At 35.2% G+C, this 20000-nt stretch overlaps 2 protein-coding genes across 4 annotated transcripts in view; one reads left to right on the plus strand and one right to left on the minus strand.

Annotated features, from left to right (window-relative positions):
* LOC113823721 (protein singed wings 2) overlaps positions 1–10147 on the plus strand; it is an 11253-nt gene extending 1106 nt beyond the window's left edge. The window contains exons 3-12 of the mRNA XM_027376411.2: positions 2214–2286; positions 2400–2486; positions 2939–3105; positions 3624–3756; positions 3875–3989; positions 4164–4342; positions 4599–4760; positions 4945–5112; positions 5217–5342; positions 5578–10147. Of these exons, the coding sequence (XP_027232212.2) occupies positions 2214–2286; positions 2400–2486; positions 2939–3105; positions 3624–3756; positions 3875–3989; positions 4164–4342; positions 4599–4760; positions 4945–5112; positions 5217–5342; positions 5578–5850 (1483 nt within the window). The 3' untranslated portion in view covers positions 5851–10147. The remainder of the gene's footprint in view (positions 1–2213; positions 2287–2399; positions 2487–2938; positions 3106–3623; positions 3757–3874; positions 3990–4163; positions 4343–4598; positions 4761–4944; positions 5113–5216; positions 5343–5577) is intronic.
* A 903-nt stretch (positions 10148–11050) lies between these two features.
* LOC113823713 (aldehyde dehydrogenase 1A1) lies at positions 11051–18172 on the minus strand. Of its 3 annotated transcripts, none has more exons than XM_070127252.1 (13): positions 18014–18172; positions 16167–16271; positions 15732–15833; positions 15337–15502; positions 14908–15098; positions 14494–14587; positions 14214–14339; positions 13856–14040; positions 13575–13739; positions 13276–13433; positions 12838–12912; positions 12416–12467; positions 11051–12001 (listed from the first exon to the last, which is right to left on the minus strand). In XM_070127252.1, exons 1-13 carry the CDS (start codon positions 18047–18049, stop codon positions 11984–11986), a joined length of 1473 nt encoding a protein of 490 aa, XP_069983353.1. In that variant the 5' UTR covers positions 18050–18172; the 3' UTR covers positions 11051–11983. The 3 variants fall into 3 exon arrangements, with proteins under 3 accessions (XP_069983353.1, XP_069983352.1, XP_069983351.1); XM_070127251.1 differs by having other exon boundaries at positions 12387–12467; XM_070127250.1 differs by having other exon boundaries at positions 12383–12467.
* Positions 18173–20000: the final 1828 nt, after the last annotated feature.

Raw genomic sequence — 20000 nt, forward strand, 5'->3', positions numbered from 1 at the left:
GGAGGCTTCAGATGCGGTTGGTGCATCACACGCTGTGTGCCGCACCAGTGAAATTATATTATTTATCACTTTTATGCAAAATATGATTTTGATTTTGTGCATATATGCTTAAAAATAACAGCATTGATTTTGATAGCATTTATAAAAACACTTTTCCTACTAACTCAAGAAAGGGTAAAATCAGGTGAGGTCACCAGACCTACTAATTTACTCCTTTGTGGCTAAACACTTGTAGAGCCAGCTATGTGCAGAGATGTTTCACAAACCAATACTATAGTGAACACATTTTTCTAGAGATTTTGGGTTAACTAAACTAGTCATATTTCTTGTAATGGACATAGAGTAAGTTGCACAAGACCAGAGTAGGTAAAAATTTTGGGTTTTAACCAGTTTCTGGTTTCAATGAATTTAAAAGTTTTGAATGATATTGGACTTTGATTTTAATCCAAACCATGACCCAGCTAATTTTGCTTAGCCCTGCATTCCTACCACTTTTATGGAGCAACATTTTCGTAATTTTCCTTCACTTTTCTAGCCTAAAAGAACCCATGATATATTTTGCATCACCTGACTGTTATTCTTAGTAGTAGTAAACTGCTGCTTCTTAGCCCAATGCCATTAGGTGGCATGTACATACTTGTGCTATGACAATTGTGGACAAAGTAGCGGGTGGTATTGTATCATGACCTTTCCTACATTAATGGCTCATCGGATGGAATTTTCTGTGATAATCGTGGCATCATGTTGCCTGCAAACTACTGAATGAGTCAGGCTGAAATGGGAAACTGTTCATGCACACCAACAACCCTGCATTAATGTCCATTTGCCAAATTTTTTAACCCAGGGTTAATGTGTTAATGGAAGGTTTCTACTGACATTGAAGATCAGGTTCTCAAGGAAATTTTAAGATGCTCAATTTTTGTGTTGTTTTGTTATTGTTTTTGCAGTGTGGGACATATGTTGAAGGTATTGATAAGGTAAGTTCAGAGGTCCCCTTTCTCAGGCAAGCTTTCTTAGATAGTCTAATGTGAGCAAGTGATAGGGCCTTGATTGTCCAGTGAAGGCAGAAGCACCAACATGAGGTGTTGGCAAATCTCGCAGTGACGTTTCATGCATTCAAGGTCGATCTGGAATGGCCTTCTCTACCTCTTTATATCCTTGGTTTTAGGGGTTAGAGCTCTAAACAAAGGCAAAGTGCACAAATACTGCTTAATCAATACTGCAACATCTTGAGTGGTGCAGTGGTATGCGTGCTCGTCTAGCAATCTTACAGACCTGGGTTCAATCCTGCACTCGGCCAGTGGATGGTACCCTTGGCCATCCCTTGCACACAGGAGGAGATTTGGAAGCAAAATTAAACAGACAGTATGTCACAGCAAAGAATATTCATTGTAACAAATGGAATTAAAACTAAATCTTTAAATCTTTAGTATACCTCATATCCTCCCTACCTTTTGGACCACGTATTGTCACTGGTTTTGGTTAATATCATCAATGTTACTATAAATATACACTAAACACTTCAAGGAATCTATCGCTACCAAATTTGAGTAATTTTAAGTTATATGCTTATTCTAGAAGATTACTAGTACTTGTTACTTTTATTAATGTTTTGGTATTAAGAGGTAATATTTTAGCTCCAGTGTCTGGAAAGAAGAAAGAGAATAATAAGTTTATAGAAGTTACCTAATTTCTGGCTTGGTTTTGGCCTAATTAGGTTGATGTCAAAATCCAAGTATAATGTGTATGAAGAATATGTTGAAAGTAATAAATTAAAGTTCAGGTCAAGTGCTGGAGCTATAGCAATAGCCTTTTTTCAGGTCAAGTGCTGGAGCTATAGCAATAGACTTTTTTCAGGTCAAGTGCTGGAGCTATAGCAATAGCCTTTTTTGTAAATTAATGACTGGTAGGATTACCACTATTAATCCAATCATGATGGGAATCCTGTCCCATACTGAACAACACATAAATGAAATTAAATGGTGATTTTTTTTCCACTATGATAACAGGAATCCATGGAATTTGGAAAAAGTAATTTGAAATTGTGTGTATAAGCTATTTCCTTGAGAGGTGGCCCTCATTATAAAATTGTGTAAGATATTTTGAATAAAAAAAGTGTTCAAGGGTAATATGTGTCATGCTTAATTTATTCTATATTTAGTGTAAGGATATATAACTGAAATATTGTTGCTACCATAAGAATTTCTTTTCAGATATTTTGCAAACATGTGGCAGCTTAGATTACTTGGAAAATTGATTTTAGTCCTGCTAGGAGCTTCAACATGGGTGAGTTGCTTCTAACACTTATTTGAGTAGAGTGTGTGCTTACGAGGGTTCTTACATCACATAAGTTTGGGTAATTACGGCTATCAGATGTCTCAGTGTTTGCAATTTTTCAGGCACTTACCTTATCCATCCCTGAGGAGAATAGCATTCAGCCCACGCACAGTTCCTCTGGCCCATGCCATGTTGTGGAACCAACGGAGGTGAGTAGGGTATGGGGGAATAAGTACATAACATGTACCGTTGAATTTCAAGAACTTGGTGTTACAAATTTTTGTGTGTTAAAGAGCAAATGATCTACCAGTAGTGGCAAAGCTATAGGGAAGAGCAAGAGAGAAGAATGAATATTTGCCTACCCTTTTACCACTTCATTCTGTTGTTTCAAAATTATAATGATAAAACACAAATAGGAAGCTGCTCAAATCACTGTGGTGATGGATTGATAGAATTATGACTCAAGTTTAATATGACAGATAATTTTCATTTCTACTTATTTTCCACCCATTTTTTTTGTGAATCCCTCTTTTGCCCTTTGTTTCTCCCCTTGGAAATACTTTTAGATCCACTTGCGTTATATTAGTAACTACGAACTTTTATATATGATTTTCCCATATCCTGTTGTAGCATAATACTCTTCATTCTGATTTCCCCTAAGATTGTGTGCAGGGGAATGCAATCCCTTGAAGAGGTGTCCAGCAATATCCCAGAAGAATTAAGGGCACAAGTAACAAAACTCACTTTGGAGAATGCTGTACAAGGAGTCTGGACAAGGGATGACCTAGTAAAGCTGCCATCTCTGCACACCGTTGTATTCAACCACAGGTCAGTGTGCCAGGAAATCTCTTGATATCACAATTAGAAATTGATTTTAGTTTTGCCTTTGAAAAAGAAATTTACATCTTATTGCAAAGTGCAACACGATTTATGAAATAATTATTTACCTTGAAATTATGCTTATTGATAAAAATTATCAAATGATCATTTTAATAGTAAAACTCCATGTAAATTGGTAAATCCGATCCAATGTTCTTATTTGATTATTAAATGTTTTCATAAACTATGTAAATGTGACAGGAGTGGGAGAGGGAAGGAGAAGAGGAAAATGGCCATGTTATCATTATTTTTGCAAATTTTACATTACAATTTGCAGAGAGATGGAGGATTGTTCTCATAATGATACTTTTATTAAAGATTTTTAAAAAATCATGAAATTACTTGGCCTATGCTCCTCTGAAAGTCTATATCAGGGAATTATTCATAGGATTATTCAAAGATGATTTTGATGCATTACATTGTCTTTGCAAATTTTTTTGTTTGGAATTAATTACATGCTCACACAGCTATTTTTCGGAGTGGGAACTTCCTACACGGCCAGATGCTCCTTCCCTCTCACGGTTGATACTAGAGGACTGCTGGAACAACGATACTCTCAAGACCTCCAAGATGAGGTCCACACTCTCCCTTACAACTGAGGTAACTTTATGAAAAGTGGTTGACATGACCTAACATGAACTTCAACCTTGAGAGAGATATCAGCAAAGATACCAGTTAGGGCATTATGAGTAGAAATAATGTTCTGTCTTCTCTTTAGACACTAGCAGGTTTGGGAGGGTTAGAAGAGTTTCACATCATAGACTGCTATGTCCTCGACTTAAACCTCAGTACCATAGAGACTGTAAAACCTCTCCAACTTCTCAATATTGTTGGTAAGTGAAGGGTGTGTTGTGTTGATAGTGAGTAATTAATATATGGTATTTCTAGTTTCATTTGTACAATGTGTCTTCATGTAAGGCAATTGCATTGATCTAACATTAGAAGACCAGTGATTAGAGATGAGTTTGCATAACAGCGTATAACTCAAGAAACTTGTTACGTTGCAGGTGGAGGCCTCAACTGCACAAAGGACAAGCTGTGGATGCTGGAGTGGATGGACGAAGGCCGAGCAAACATCACAAATACCACAAAGTGCTTCGTGGTGAGCTCAGGGGAGATGACTCTCTTCTCTACACGCTATAGTTTCAATGACCACCAATTCTTGCTCTGCATGAAGTATGTGAAGGTGAGAGAAGTGGAGTGACTTGATTTTCCGGCAAAGTTTGTTTTTAAAAGTGTCTTTATTTGCTTTCAGTAATGGCATTTAGGGGTTATATATATATTTTTTTTCATGTCATATTACCAGTTTGTTCATGAATAGCTTATAAATGTTTAATTCATTTAGTTCAGATTTATGAAAAACAATGCTGAATGAAAATGAAATTTGGTAGTTATAACTGAGGCTGGCAGTATTGTACAAGAACCCAAATAATTTTCATCAGGAGACAGAGCGCGATTGCCCAAGCCAGTGCCAGTGCAACGTCCAAGGCTTCAAGGAGAGTCAATACCCAATAATACACTTGCTATGTGAGAGGGTTGGCCTCACCCAACTGCCTGAGGTCATCCCAAGATGTACAACACGAATGCAGTTTGGATGGAACAATGTAAGTACCGAGAACAGTGAAGCTATTTTCATTATGAAAATTAACTCTAATATCTAGTTCTTTAACAATGTGGTGGACGAACAATCTCATGGGAATTGAGAACTGCCTGGCATATATATTAAGTTTAAATTTAGTTTTAAGCAGTCTGATTAATTTAGACTTTCCATATTATAACTCCCTCCAGATCACTGACATAAATACGCTCTTCACTAACAAGAACTATCGGAGGATGGATTCCATTCTCCTGAACAACAATCAGATTTCTTACATCAACGGAGATCTCTTCTATAACTACATCAAGGGCCGACCACTTGATGTTTACATCAATCTTGCAAACAATAAGTTGACAACAGTAAGTTGCTTAGTACTATTTGTGGTACATGCACTTTTAAATTTCTATCTGAAAGTCCATGACATTTGAACAGTATTGATGCTGAATGTATTGTTACATTACAGTTGCCAATCAAGGAAATCAACAGGATATATGATGAGGCACGCAAGACATCGCAGTTCTACCCAACATTCAATCTGGCAGATAATCCCTGGAACTGTGACAATTGCTCCTTCTTGCCAGAGTTCCAGGTGAGACTTTGGGAGTTATTTTTGGGAGAGAGGCAGACATAACTGTCAAATATTTGATATTGGTTTGAGTGTTCAGAAGTTTAAAGACAAGGCAAGAGCCTAGGAGTAGCCTTGATTTTGCATGGAAATGTGACCATATAATACATAAACCATATGTTTGTCTTATCTATGGACAGGTTCTTCATGTGCTAAACCTGTGAAATTCATAAGCCTCACATCATTGTCTTCCTTCCAGAAACTGGTGTATTACCAGAGCACAATGATTCCTGATTATCATGACATCCGCTGCCCGAGTGACAGTGAACACCATCCCAAAGAGCGTCTGATCTTGATTGATGTCGAGTCACAGTGCTCTCCAGGCCCTCCCCTGCTGAGTTTGATTGACATCCTCAATATCACCCTGGCTCTTTTGCTGCTCCTTCTCATCATTAACTTCCTCCACAACTTCTACCAGTACAGACGCCATGGGAAGTTGCCCTGGATCATCATTCGTATGCCCTTCTGCTGAGGGAAGCCAGCTCCAAGGCCTATGGGATACAACTTGGCTTGTAGGAAGATTTAGGGGTTGTTAGAGCATCTGGGTATTCCTTCTGTTTCTTTCTGTCTACTTTTGTGTTCTGTGTTTTTTTTTTATTAAGTCAGTACTAGAGGGCTGCATTAGTTCAATGTTGCAGTAGGTCTCCAAGCCTGAGTTGCAACAAGAGTAGTGATAAGGGCAGCTTGAATCTTGTCCTTTAATGTATTCTATTGTGTTCATAGTATGGCAGAATGAGTGCATGTTCATTAACCTCATTGCTGTCATTGCAATGTTTTGAGAAAGAAGTGGAATTTGAGTTCATGAAATGTACCTGAGATGAAGAGTTTACTGCTAATAATATAGTATATTCATATTATTGTTTTCCTTTATAAATTTTATATGAAAACAAATAATATAGTAGTGGTAAGTGTGAAACGTGTCCATTGAGTGGTTGTCTCTATTGCTTATTCTATAGTATTTTTTCATGACTACAATAGGTCAGCAGATAGTTGATTTGTTGTATGACTGAATTTTTTGCTGGTTTTTAAATATTTTATCTTATAGAATGTAGCTTTTGTTCATGTATACTATTCCAGAATTCCCAATTTCCCAATAGAGAGGCTGTCACTGCGTTGTGATCATGTAATCATCTAGGGCAGTTATTAAGATAGGAATTGAATATGGGAATGCAAGGATCCACAGTAATAACTGTGATAAATAGCCAATAGTGAATTTTAAAAGAAGAGTTAGTTGTGTTGGAAAAAATGTTTAGTTACAAAATGGTTTTATTGTAGTCTTGCTTCTGCAATTGATTGATCTTAAGACTCATCCTGTGACATGTACATAGAGATGATAGCAACTATTGTGTAATTTGTATATCAAAATCTTATGAAAAGTATTTTTGTAATAACAGGCAGATGCACAAACTTTTGCACATGGAGGTGTATATCAACACACAAACATAAAAGTACACACAAGCATGTATACAAAGGTGGGCATTACTGTCATAACTTTTTTTTATTGATAATGGTACCAGCATTATTTTTTAAACCAAAACTGTTAGAAGTATCATTGGTAGTTTTGTAGTAATTTTCATTGCTTTATAGGGTTGTCACTAATTTATCCTGGTGTCAATGTTGTATTTTTTTAATGTTATGGTTAATGGTTAGAACAAATAAATGTGCTAGACATCTAAGGTCATATAGCACTATGATTTTTGTTTAATTAGTCTGAATTAGGTGGGTATTGCCAGCACAAATTCATCTCATAGGAAATGGTGGCTACTACAACATGATTGGCACCACCAACAAAAATATTTTGCTGTGATGTCAAGAAAACATTATTTCTTTCTGCTTAGTGTTATTTTACTCTTTTGCAAAAATAGAGCTGAGAACTAAACAAGATTTTACTCCCAAAAATTTGTATTGGCACTTGGCATATAACGGATTTATTCAATTTTTTCAAAGAAAAAAAAGACCAGATAACAGTAGCTCACTAAATGGTAACATAACCACTTGTGAATTACTTTAAAAGTATTGTTTGTCCACCACTGCCTGTCAGTGCATGCACACATGCCCAAATCCACCCATATATCTGAACATACATTCAAACAAACAAATATAATTGAACATTCATTATATAGGTCTTGTGTACCTTCAGATAAGAATATGATAGTACAGTAGTTAATGGTAAGCATCTTACATCTGTTTGTACAGCATTAAAAAAAAGTAGAGTTGGGATTGCACACTCTTGCTGAAGAATGGTTTGCATAGGACTTTTTTTATCTGACTTGCTCCAAGACATCAAGTTTTAGAAGGAAGGGGAACTTTTTTCATATCATTTGTGTGTCCTTGTGAGAGTAAGTTAGCAAGTGAATGTGAGTGAGAGAAAATGAGTGATTGAGAATGAGTTCTTTGGCAGTGTATGCTGCTTATGTTCAAGTAACAGGCCAGGTCTGCATTACTTCCATGAAATAGTGCTTAAACAATTGTAATTAATCAAGAAAAAGTAGAGGATTTTCAGATTATTAATTCCCCCATAAGGCATAATTATTTTTGTCAGATAATGGAGCAATCTTGATATTCCTTTTGAAAAGCTGGTGCTGAAGAATGAACTGCTGTAGAACGAGTCAGGAAACAAAAAAAGAAGTCAAAAATTATTGTTTTTTTAATCTAAAAAGTTGAGAACAAATAAAATGGTGTCTGCATATTATTTTTATTAGGCTATCATTAATGAAAGCCATGGATTTATTGCTTATGCACTGCATTTTTTTAGGTAAATCTTGGAACTAGAAACCAACTTTTGTTAGTATACATGTTTTTTTTTTCTTTGGAGCTGCTGCACTAGTCAAAGATATTTTTAGATAAAGGGCATTTGTTTCTAGATCCTTTCCACAAGGACATATAGCTTTTAAATAAATAAATAAATAAGTACATTATGTATACATTTTTGTGGAATCCAGTGATGTGCATTGATATCTTTATTTAGTAAAAGTGAAAAGCAAGGCATGGTTTGCAATTGTGGGATTTGTTTTCCTGATCCCACACATGTTTGTAGTGCATTTCTACATTTCATTTATTTAATGCTTGGTAAGACTTCTTCAGGTACTAACTGTAATAAAACAAATAATGCATGCTTACAGAGACAAAGTTCAAGGGAGAATTGGTAAATAAGAACTTGATAGCAAAGGAGGTTTAAGGAGCATGGTTCCTTTAACAGTACAATGCAAAAATAGTTTTATTAAGAAATTAGTGATTTAATAGTAGTAAAGTACATGGATCTTTAAAAGTTTATTATATATTATAGCAGAGGTGAGAGAGAGAGAGAGAAAACAAAAACTTGAAAGTATTATAATTTATCTTGTTTAATAGTGCAGTTACAATGGCAACAAGGCTGCTAACTTAAAGCTGCATCCACATGAGGAGCAGAGCCCATGCAGATCCAGTGCTGAAGTTATATCTCTCTCTTCCTTAGCAGTCCTGCCAGACTGAATAGTTCCAGGGTGATGAGTTATGGCCTCTATAAGCCTTAATTTGTGATTGGCCATTTTGATAGTTTACTCAGTTTTCCCATCTTTAACATCATACCCATGGGAGCCTGGCTACCTTCCAACTTTTTTTTATTGGACCATCAATTGGTAATAATGCTTCCTAGCACGGGTACTGCCCCTCATGTGGATGCATCTTTAGCCTAAACAGATGAGCATTTGCAAGTGTACAGTATATTTAATCCTTTGTTATATGCAGATGCATAGTTTCAAAATGAAGGGTGCTATTAAGTATGTATTCAAGTTTTACCCATAGTCATTCTGTCGCTATTTGATTTACATCAAGACATGTCTTTCAGTGTATATGAAGATTTTTTTTTTTTTTTTTTTTTACAACACTTCATCATGTATCTCATATATTTTCTAATTTTACCATGTAGTGTTCTCATAATGGTTCTTTACTATAGAAGCAAATGTTGATAATAGAAGAGAAGGGTATTACACCAATATTGGTCTTTGCCCAGTTTTAGGCAGATGATCTGTGAATTGCAGTAGGCTTCTGCTGCTTGGCATCTGGATAAAATGGATTATTACTATTTCAGAAATTTTATTAGGGCATGATATAACTGCGCAGTTCATACATTTTTTTTTTTCTTCTTTTAATGTAATAATCATATTTCCACTACTATCCTAGAGCTTGTTCTATTGTGTAAGATTTATTTATAGTATGTCAGCTTGATAAGATGAGGCTTTATTGAGTTTAGGGTGGAACTAAGAGATGTGCTTACTACAAAATATTTAGCTGATGAGTTTGCATTTGCAAATTTGACTGGACCATAGACTTTATATTTTCAAAAACTCAGTTGTTATTTGCATTAATCCCTAAAGGATGATATATAATAATCATCACTATTAGGTGTAACTGCTTGGCAATGCAAAATATCACAAGTTGTTGAACTGCGATTTTCTTGATTTGTTTACACATTCTTTCAGCCTTCCTATTTTCCCCACCATCATGTGGAAAGACAGCAAACTCATTTTACCTGCTAGGCTTTCAATTTCCTTGTTACAGGATTTTAAGGTTTAGTCTTTTTTCTGCCTTATCTTCTTCTACACACAGATCTGGAGTTTCCCATTCTTTTGGGAATGCACAAAGTTTCAAAGACTGTATAATTGGTGCTAAAGCATCTGCTGGAAAAAATCTTCATAATACTTGTTCACAAATTTTGTAACATTTTTGCTTTTATCTTTCTGGTAGGAAAAATGTATAGATTATGCATCACAAAATAAATAAAATTTGCTTACTCTGTTTCACCAAATCCTTTAAGAAAATGAATTGAAAGTAATGGTGTAGAGTCAACCTCCTGTACAATAATCTACCCATCAATTAAAGTTGCAGATTAAAGATCAAGCTTTCATGAGAAAGGACTTCACATTGTTAAAATAAGTGTCCTAATATGGAGCATATTAACTTCATACTACCAAGGATGGCATGTATGTACATCATACCCACTGAGTTTTGATTTTAAATGTATTTACAAATAGATGGCTCCACAAGTGCTTAGTCACCAAGTCAATTAATTAACATTGTCACACCTGTTCATCCCTTTTTCTTGATTTTTGCTTAAAAATTCTTTTATATTACTATTCCAAGCTATTATAATTATAATGTCATTGATAATGTGTCTGATGTTAAAAGCATAAAAAGAAAAATCTAGTAATTGACTCCTTGGTGGTATTGCACTTGTGGAGCCTTCTATGAACACATACATTTCACAAAGCAATACTACAGACTAAAACGAAAACTAAACATTCTCAGCAATAGTAGGTTAAGGTTTCTTTTCACATGTAATTATTTATTCTGCTGTCATTCGTCCAATTAAGATATCTGTAAGATGTTCTTTCTTCTTGTAAGGGGGAAGACGGCAATTTTTAACCCTTTACTAACTAAAAGGGCAGAGTAAGAATCTAAATTCTTGAAATGCATTTCCATGTGGTGACAGTGGTTGCACTCTCCAAAGGAATGTCCATTAAGAATACATTAGACGCTGTATCCCTAATATTCCACAATTGCAGTTGTACTCAGAATGAATACAAGGAGAGAATTAGCTGCTACAAAAAAGAAACATTTTATATTATTGGCTTGTAAAGGTAGAAAACTAGCTGTGCAGTAGTGATTTATCCAGATAAAAATGAAACAGTCTCCAATTTTAATATATTTATTTCCAATTTTACAGACTTATCTTGCTAAAAATGTGTCACCAAAAATGAGACCACTCTTTATTAGCTCATTATGGGTACCAAGTTGGTAAAATAATTCAAGAAAGAATTTTACAATCAACACATTTTGCTATATATATATATATATTTTAAAGGGAACAATATAAAAGGCTAAATTGGAATTCCACAGATTTTATTGTACTGTAAGTGTATGAAACAAAATGCAAAAGTGCATGATAGCAAAATAATATTTTCACAAGACAAGCATAAACATTAAAAATGCTTTTTCTAAAGCTAGTTTACAAACAGCTACAGCAAAAGCTTTAAGATGAAGTAGAAAGGAATTGATTGTGAGAAATTATAATATAATATATAATATAAATATATAATATAAATATATAATATAAATATATAATATAAATATATAATATAATATATAATATAATATATAATATAATATATAATATAATATAATATATAATATAATATAATATAATATATAATATAATATATAATATAATATATAATATAATTATATTTATATATTTCTAAAAAATACAATTTGAACTTGTAGGTTTCAGTTTTCTTTCTGTTTGTTTTCTTAGTTCTTTAGTTCTTTTAATGCTGACTGCAGTTGGTACCACAAAATCTGATAAAATCTTTTGAGGTATTATACTTTCCTTACAGTACCATAAACTTTCATAAACAAAATAATATGTATCCTTCCTCAAATTTCATACACAAAAATTTTAAACTACTATAACATCTAGAATAGAGTACTATATCCAAAAATACCAAAATAAACATAAAAATACTAATAAACAATAAATCTAATTTGTGATACTCTAGCATGATATTCTCCAGAAGTGCTCTTGTGTATATGTTCCATTTGCAGTGCTTTGGGTGTTACTCAGGACCCTATAGCTTGGAGGAAACCTAAAGCATGCAAACAGAAAAATGCTTTAGCACATGCTTCATCTTTTTATAGAAAAACTACTTCTGTAAGTCAATGTAAAATAAATACAAAACACAAAAAAGGCAATATGGAAAACAAAATAACTGAAGTATAATTACTGATTATATTTCACTTTAGAAAATGAAAAAATTGAAGAATCTAAACAATTTATATCAAACTACTTACAATAAAAGACAAAAATCAAAATACCATAAAATTCTTCTAAAGTAAATTCTAATACCATAAGATTCTTCTAAAGTAAATTCTAATAACAAAAATCAAAAGAGAGACAATACTGAAAGAGAGAAAGAATGCCCAGACATAATCAATGAAAAGAAAATACAAAGAGCATTCAAAATTACCTACTAGAGTGTCTACGAAACCTTCGTTGGTACCTTGATCAAGATTGTCTTAATTTCCAGGTATTCTGCCAAGCCATCTTCACCTCTGGAATAAGCCAGGATAGTGTGTAAATAATTATGATAATAAGAAATAAACACAAAAGACAAAACTAAGAATATACTGTAATACATCAATGACAAAACTGTAGCAGAAAAAAAACTACACACATTATAGGTTTGTCAAAAGTGAGTTTTTCTGCCATTGATATATACAATGAAGTTGGTAAAAAAAAAAATCGATTACCTATGAAGTTTTCTCATTTTACAAAAGAACTTCAAAAAAGTATATTATATGAGTAGATAATTATATCAGCAACAACAAAATTCATAAAAGAATCTTTGGCAGAAACAAATAGTCTCATCATCAAAGCAAAAGCCTGGACTACTTCAAGCAAAGAACTGATCCCCATACTTACAGTTCCCTGCCATGACCTGACTGCTTGTAGCCTCCAAAGGGTGTCTGTGGCAGACAGAGATCATAACAGTTCACCCTGAAAATATAAATGTAATTGAAGCAAAAAAAAATTATAAAAAAAAAATCATAAACTTAGAAATATAAAGGGAAAACAGTAATTTTCTATGAAAAATAAATATATAATAATCAATAAATAATAAATAAATAAATACATAGCTTGTTTCTTTTACAAAATGAGTGTCTTTATTGCCCTTCAGATATATTTTTTTAAATGTCTAATATGAATGCCTCCTCATTCCCGTTTCCCCTTATCTTTGAACTTATAAAATGTTTTACCTTTACAATACATATAATCTTTTTCCTGAAGCACACATGATGAATATAAAACAAAAATATTTCAGGCCCTTCACTCCATGGAAAAAACTGTATGAAGACTTACCAAACAGAACCAGCTCTTACACTCTGAGCGTAAGTCAAGGCTTTGTTGATATCACGAGTTACGATCCCAGAAGCCAGGCCATAATTTGTGTCATTGGAGCGCTCTATGGCTTCATCCAAGGTCTTAAACTTCAGAATGACTTGCACTGGTCCAAAGATCTTTGGGAGTGGCAAATAAAGATTATCATTTTAGAAAAGGGGATCTACAATAAATATAAAATAAAAATGTTATACTCTACTCTTACGCCTACATGAAAGCATTTTGTTATTATTACTGAATCTTTAAGAAACAAACCGTACCTCCTCCCTGGCAATGGTCATGTTATCTGTGACATTAGAAAACACTGTTGGCTGAACAAAGTAGCCTTTGTTCCCCAGACGAGCTCCTCCACACTCCAGCTTGGCTCCTTCTGCTTTGCCCTTCTCAATGTACCCAAGAATGCGCTCCATTTGCTGTTGACTCACCTAGGAGAAATGACATGAACTAAAGTAATCTTGACATCTATTTAACAATACTTATGTTAGCAGGTAAGACATTATTTAGTCTGTTTCAAAACAGTATCAAACTTTGGGTGACTAACTTGCGGTCCCTGAAGGGTTTCTTCGTTAAATGGGTCTCCTACTGGACGCTTCTGGGCCAGCTTCACTGCCCGCTTCACAAATTCATCATAAATGGACTCATGCACAAATGTTCTTGAACCAGCACAGCAATTTTGTCCGTGATTGCCAAACATAGCACTGTGGCATAAATCTGCTGCTTCATCCACTGTGAGAGATATTATGAAGATAAGAAAATACAAAAAGCCAATTAAATTGGATCTTCATTCTAATCTAAATCATTTAAACACTGTCTTCAGCAGATGAGAAGATAGGGGGTAATGTACAAGATTTTCACATCAAAGATTGACACGAAAAGAAAAAGTAGAAGATTCAACTTACAATCTCCACAGTCTTCACACACAATAACAGGACTCTTCCCTCCTAGTTCCATGGTGACACGCTTCAGGTTTGACTGTCCAGCAGCTTCTAGGATGCGTCGGCCAATCATAGTGGAGCCAGTAAATGCTACCTATTTTGTTTTGTATGTAAAAACTATTAACAAACAATATATTCACTAAATACTTTAAATAGTCACTTTTAAGCTTTTACTGACATTCCAAATCATGCTGAAAAATATTTCATTTTACATATTCCATTACTGTACACATGTAAGCGTTACCTACCTTATCAATATCAGGATGATGAGCAACTGCATGTCCTGCAGAGGCTCCAAAGCCAGGAACAATATTGATGACTCCAGGTGGGAATCCAGCCTGAAAGTAAACAATCTCAGATAAATTAAGAGTCAGTTTAGTTGAATTTTTTATTTCTTCAAGGGCATTATCATTTTCATTATCACAACAGTTTATCATCATCTATGGGGGGGGGGGGAGTAAAAAATTTTTTCTAGAAGGTAGATGAAAGTCAATAAAACTGAATGAAAATATAGAGTTAAAGGAAAAACAATTAGATCTTCCTATCATCACTAAAAACTTATAAACAAGAATCTAAGACAACCTCTTAATTAATTTTCAAAAACCCAAATCTTTTGTATAAGCAACACAAACTTAAAAAGTGCAAGTAGCTACCTCACCTCCTTGACCAGAGCTCCCAGATAAAGGGAGCTGATTGGCGTCAGCTCAGCTGGTTTGAGAACAATGGTGCAACCGGCAGCAAGAGCTGGCCCCCATTTCCAGGCAATCATCATCACAGGGTAGTTCCATGGGATAATCTGGCCCACAACACCCACTGGCTCCTTCCTTGTCATACACAGGAATTCACCATCTGTTGGACCAGATTTCATGAATGTTTACTTTGCTTCATGTTCCAAGTTTATCAAAGCATTAACAGAACAATTTTTTCTATTATACTTGATACAACAATCTACACACGTAAGCTAACAAGTGTACAACTTCATTTTTAACAGTCTGATCTTAACACCTTCACTATCAATTACAGTTTCCTAATGGCACATTCTTTCATCACATATCAGTATACCAATTTCACAACAATCTGCACTTACCACAAGGAACAGTGTCTCCATGGATCTTGTCGCACCACCCAGCATAGTAACGGATCGTTTTCACACTGTATTCAAGGTCACACATGGCCTCAGTGAATGGTTTACCATTGTCCAGAGTGTCAAGACTGGCCAAGTACTTCATGTCACGCTCTATCAGGTCACACAACTGCAATATGAAGTGAAGGTCATAGCACTATAAAAATTACCTTATAAGTATCTGTAAATATGGTGCACCAGAGATATGTGCATATCTATGCCTAATCCTCTACTCCATACCACAAAAACATACTGGTAAGCAACCTGAGAATACTTCAAAGTCAAATAGTAAGGGTATAGCTATAGTACTTTTCTACTTATCTAGAAAGGGTAAAAGGTAATAAGAACGACAGGCTTGCCTTGTGCATAAGGAGGCCACGCTGGGAGGCATCCATTGTCCTCCAGGGGGCAGTCCTCTTAAATGCTGCTTGGGCTGCTTTCACGGCTGCATCAATGTCTGCCTGAAGAGTGGTTGTAACTTAAGAATGTTTTTGCCTAAAGTTTTGCTACGGAAAAAGTGTGGGAACCAAATACATACACACTACTGAAATTTGGAATGAGGAATAGAAATATATATTTGAAGATATTATAAAATATATGCTCAAAGTGTGGGCACTAAATACATACACACTATTATAGTTAGAAATGTACATTTGAAGCCATTATAGAATATATGGTAAATGTAAATAACAAAGCTGAATAAAGTAATCCATATTTACATCAAATTTCAATAAACTTTTCCTATGGAATCTGTATTAGCCAAAAGATCTAAAAACCACTGTGGATGGACACACCTCTTCACCCTGTGCTATCTGGCATATGGTTTCCTCTGTGGAAGGGTTGATGACAGGAAAAGTCTTGCCATTCTTTCCATCCACAAACTCATTGTTGATGAAGAGCTGTAACAGAAAATGGAAATATGAATTATATTAGGGTACTTCCTTGCAGTAAGGACACACACGCCAGAGACTAAGTCCCCAACTTCATGTCAAAAATTTCATTCATCAATGTAAGTTGCCGTGACTGGGTGTGCCCGACTGCCCAAGAGGAGGGTTCTCTGTGCCCCAACAACCCCCGGAAATCATTGTCTTCACCTTGGTATACACAGAAAGATAGAGCTGAAATTTTGGAGTACCAAGTGGACTTAGGCTGAGAGTGCCACTTACTGCGATCTTTTTCCATTATTTGTGCCGTTACTGTTCATCTCTGCAGATTATTCCTTATACTGACTACTTAAACTTTCTGTCATCTACAAGAATATCTTCAATTTACCCTAACTTAGTACATCCATACCATAAAGATTAACCTATATTCCTGTATTGTCCACATGAATATTTACCTAAAATAACAATTCTTCGAGTAGAAACTCTTGATAATACATTTATGACCATGCCATTACTGTCTGATGACTTCTACAACCAACACTGAAGGATAATATTCAAAACCAGCAAATATAATCATTCAAATTCCTTAAAATGTAAAAAAAAAAAATCATACCTATATGGAATAAAACTGCATCAAGCATTCCACTTTTCTTGAGGGAAAAAGCCTGGAGACCCCACCATGTACATCCTGGCTTATTTCACCAATCAACACATGTCTAAATTGAGGAAATTTTGAAGAGGATGTATAATGAGGGCAAAAAGTATCCAGATCCAGAGGAAAGGAGAGAAAAAGAAGATAAACAAGGAGGAGACAGCACGAACAATAAAAAGCAAAGAGCCTGGAAGAGTGTCATATTATGGTGCGTTTGGAACTGCTCATCTATCTCGTCCAGACCAGTTGGACAAGATGTTTTGACTGTTCGGAACCTCCACTAACTCGTCCCGGACAAGTAGTCTAGCTTGTCCAACTCACCCTCCTGCGAAGGTGGCCGAGCAGGACGAGATGACGTCTCAATAGATTTTGTTTGTAAACATTGACAGTTGCAGGTAACCACAAGATATTGGTGGGTAATTTTATGACCCTTTATTGGTGTTATCAAAGGATATTTTTGTGTTTGTCAGTTGCAGGTAAGTTAAATATGCATCAAAGGAGTTACAAAACGTGCAGCGTGAAAAATAAAGACACCGGTATGATAAAGTGAATGTTTACATTTGAGCCGGTTGCACTCTGGGCAGAAAGGGTCTTGGAGGCTCCGAACGCGGCCCACTTGTCCTGCTGGTCCTGGACAAGGTGTCTGGACGAGCAAGACGAGCAGTTCCGAACGCAGCATTAATAGGAACAAGAGACGAGGGTAAAAAGCCACTTTAATTGTGACGACAACAGTAATAGATGATGAGATAATAAACCAATAAACATCAAAATCATCCTGGCTGGCACAATCATCGCCCAGCACGCAGACTCAGCTGGGAGTCAGCCCATGGCAACAGGAGCTTGGAGGTGCAAGAGACGCTGAAGTTCAAGTTGTTTTATTCTTGATTCACTATGAAGGGTGAACGATAAAAAAGTGTGCGTTCTTTCAAATTATATTCCTGTTGTGTTCTATGTAAGTTTCCCTGCATGACACTGCTTCTTACACTGTAAATTCTATGCTTAGTTTAGCCATCGTGTAGGCAACACTTTAACCAACATGAGCCAGAAAAAAAATCAAACACATTGACGATAATCCTAATACACAAAAAAGGTGACGACAACAAACCTTGGTATACTTGATATCTGGATTTCTAATTGCCATTTTTGGAGAAGCGAGAGGGAATTGAAAAGGAAGATGAGACTGTACTCTCCTCGCCGAAGTCCTCAGTAACACTGCCGCCGGTCGGCTTCCCTGCAAGTCCCTTGGCCTTGGGTTCCTGTCTGTCGTAATCATTAGAGAGGCCAGTTGATATAATTTGTGTATGTATGTATGAATTTACGTTTTTCTTACCTTATTAGATTTAAACAGCATGCCCTAGCAGTTTTTCATCCAACCCATTTTTTTTGTTTTTTATTGTTTCCCATTCCTTGCACTTAAAAAATCTACCCACCCTTCTTGTACTTTTAAAAAAATCTACCCATTATCTTGTAAATCTAAAATGATGAATACTTCCAAAATGCTTTTCAAGAACAAGACGCACGTGGCACTTCAAAATCATCCCGGGTCATTATTATGATTTTTTTCATGTTTTCGCCATCATCTTACTATTCAGTTATATTGAAATTTAGTTGGAACGAGATAACGCATGTAGTACTCTCTTGTGATCTCAGATTCTGTCCATATTTACCAGTTCCTAATACAATGCTACGATTGACAATGCAAATAAAGACTACTTTAGCTGATTTTGATTTTGAACAGATCATTTGGACTAATAATACAGTACCCAAACAGTTGGGCATGTTTGGGTAATGCAGTATTTATCCAAATAAACTGTTCAAAATCAAACTCAACTAAAGTATTTTTATTTGTTTAAGTAGGCTTACTTATAAGGAAACATGATTATTTATGAAATATTCTATTTTTTCATGATAACGATATATAGTAGTAAAATGGATAACGAAAATGCTCTGACAACTATAAAACCAATCTTTATTTCAATGACACTCAAGTACAAAAATGACATTCTCCAGATAATATCCATCGCGCAGTTTCCTCGGACAGCTCTTTGCTGCGTTGAATCGTGTTGGAGGAGGGAAACATGTTTTCTTCAGGATACTGTTCAGGAGGTCCATAGAAAAGCATGCTTGTTAATAGTAAAGTAATTAAGAAAAACTCAGCACATAATTGTTCTTTAAAACACTGGTTCATATTTGATTTAAAACGTCAACTTGTGTGACTCTGGCCATATAATTTTTGTTTCACTAACCTGGAAATATGAGTTCCATGCCCACAGCCTCTGAACTTCAAAGATTCCTCGTGGGATTATAATGGTTTTTATATTCATTACCATAAGTTATTTCCTTTATCAGAATATTTGATTATTTGTGTACATATATACAATTTCATTTTCATAATAAATACTAAGTATGAAAATTCTAAGACGATCGATGTTATTGCCAAAAATAACTCTGAATGGCAACTCAAGCGATGGTACCCATGAGGTTCATGACGGACACTTGACATAACAGTACATGATTGGTGGGATTAACTTGTCCCTTCTGCGCATGTGCAGGATTAAAAAATGAGCTTAATATTAAAGCCTGGTCTAGAGGTACATTATAAGTTGATCCTGGACGCTACCAACGCGCATGCGCACAAGATATGGATTAAACTTTAATATCGGATCAACTTTTATGACACGTACAGAAGACGCCCATAATCATGAAATACCAAATTACCTAGACCTTGAAATTACCAACCAAGGGTCGTACCCAACCACCTTTTAGTCGAACCCCGCATATAATGCTCGGCATGTGGAGCAGAAGGAAATTGACTAATAAGCCACAGAGCTCAATTAACACAGAGCTCAACGGGGATGACGCTACCTCCCTTCTATATTCCTTGCTTGTCTTCAACAATCAACAATGCAGCCGATTGTTTGACAGTTGGGCCCCGAGAAAAGTTTCTTGGTTCAAAGCCCATTGTTAGCAGTATTCATTAGCGGATTATTGTTGTTATTATTATTGTTATTGTCTCGTTTTGTGCCAAGTTATCAATAACATTAATCTTAAAATCAACTTTATCATTCATATTATCAGTAATTACTTTAATT

Source organism: Penaeus vannamei, chromosome 11 (assembly GCF_042767895.1).
Source record: "Penaeus vannamei isolate JL-2024 chromosome 11, ASM4276789v1, whole genome shotgun sequence".
NCBI classification, from domain to species: Eukaryota; Metazoa; Arthropoda; class Malacostraca; order Decapoda; family Penaeidae; genus Penaeus; species Penaeus vannamei.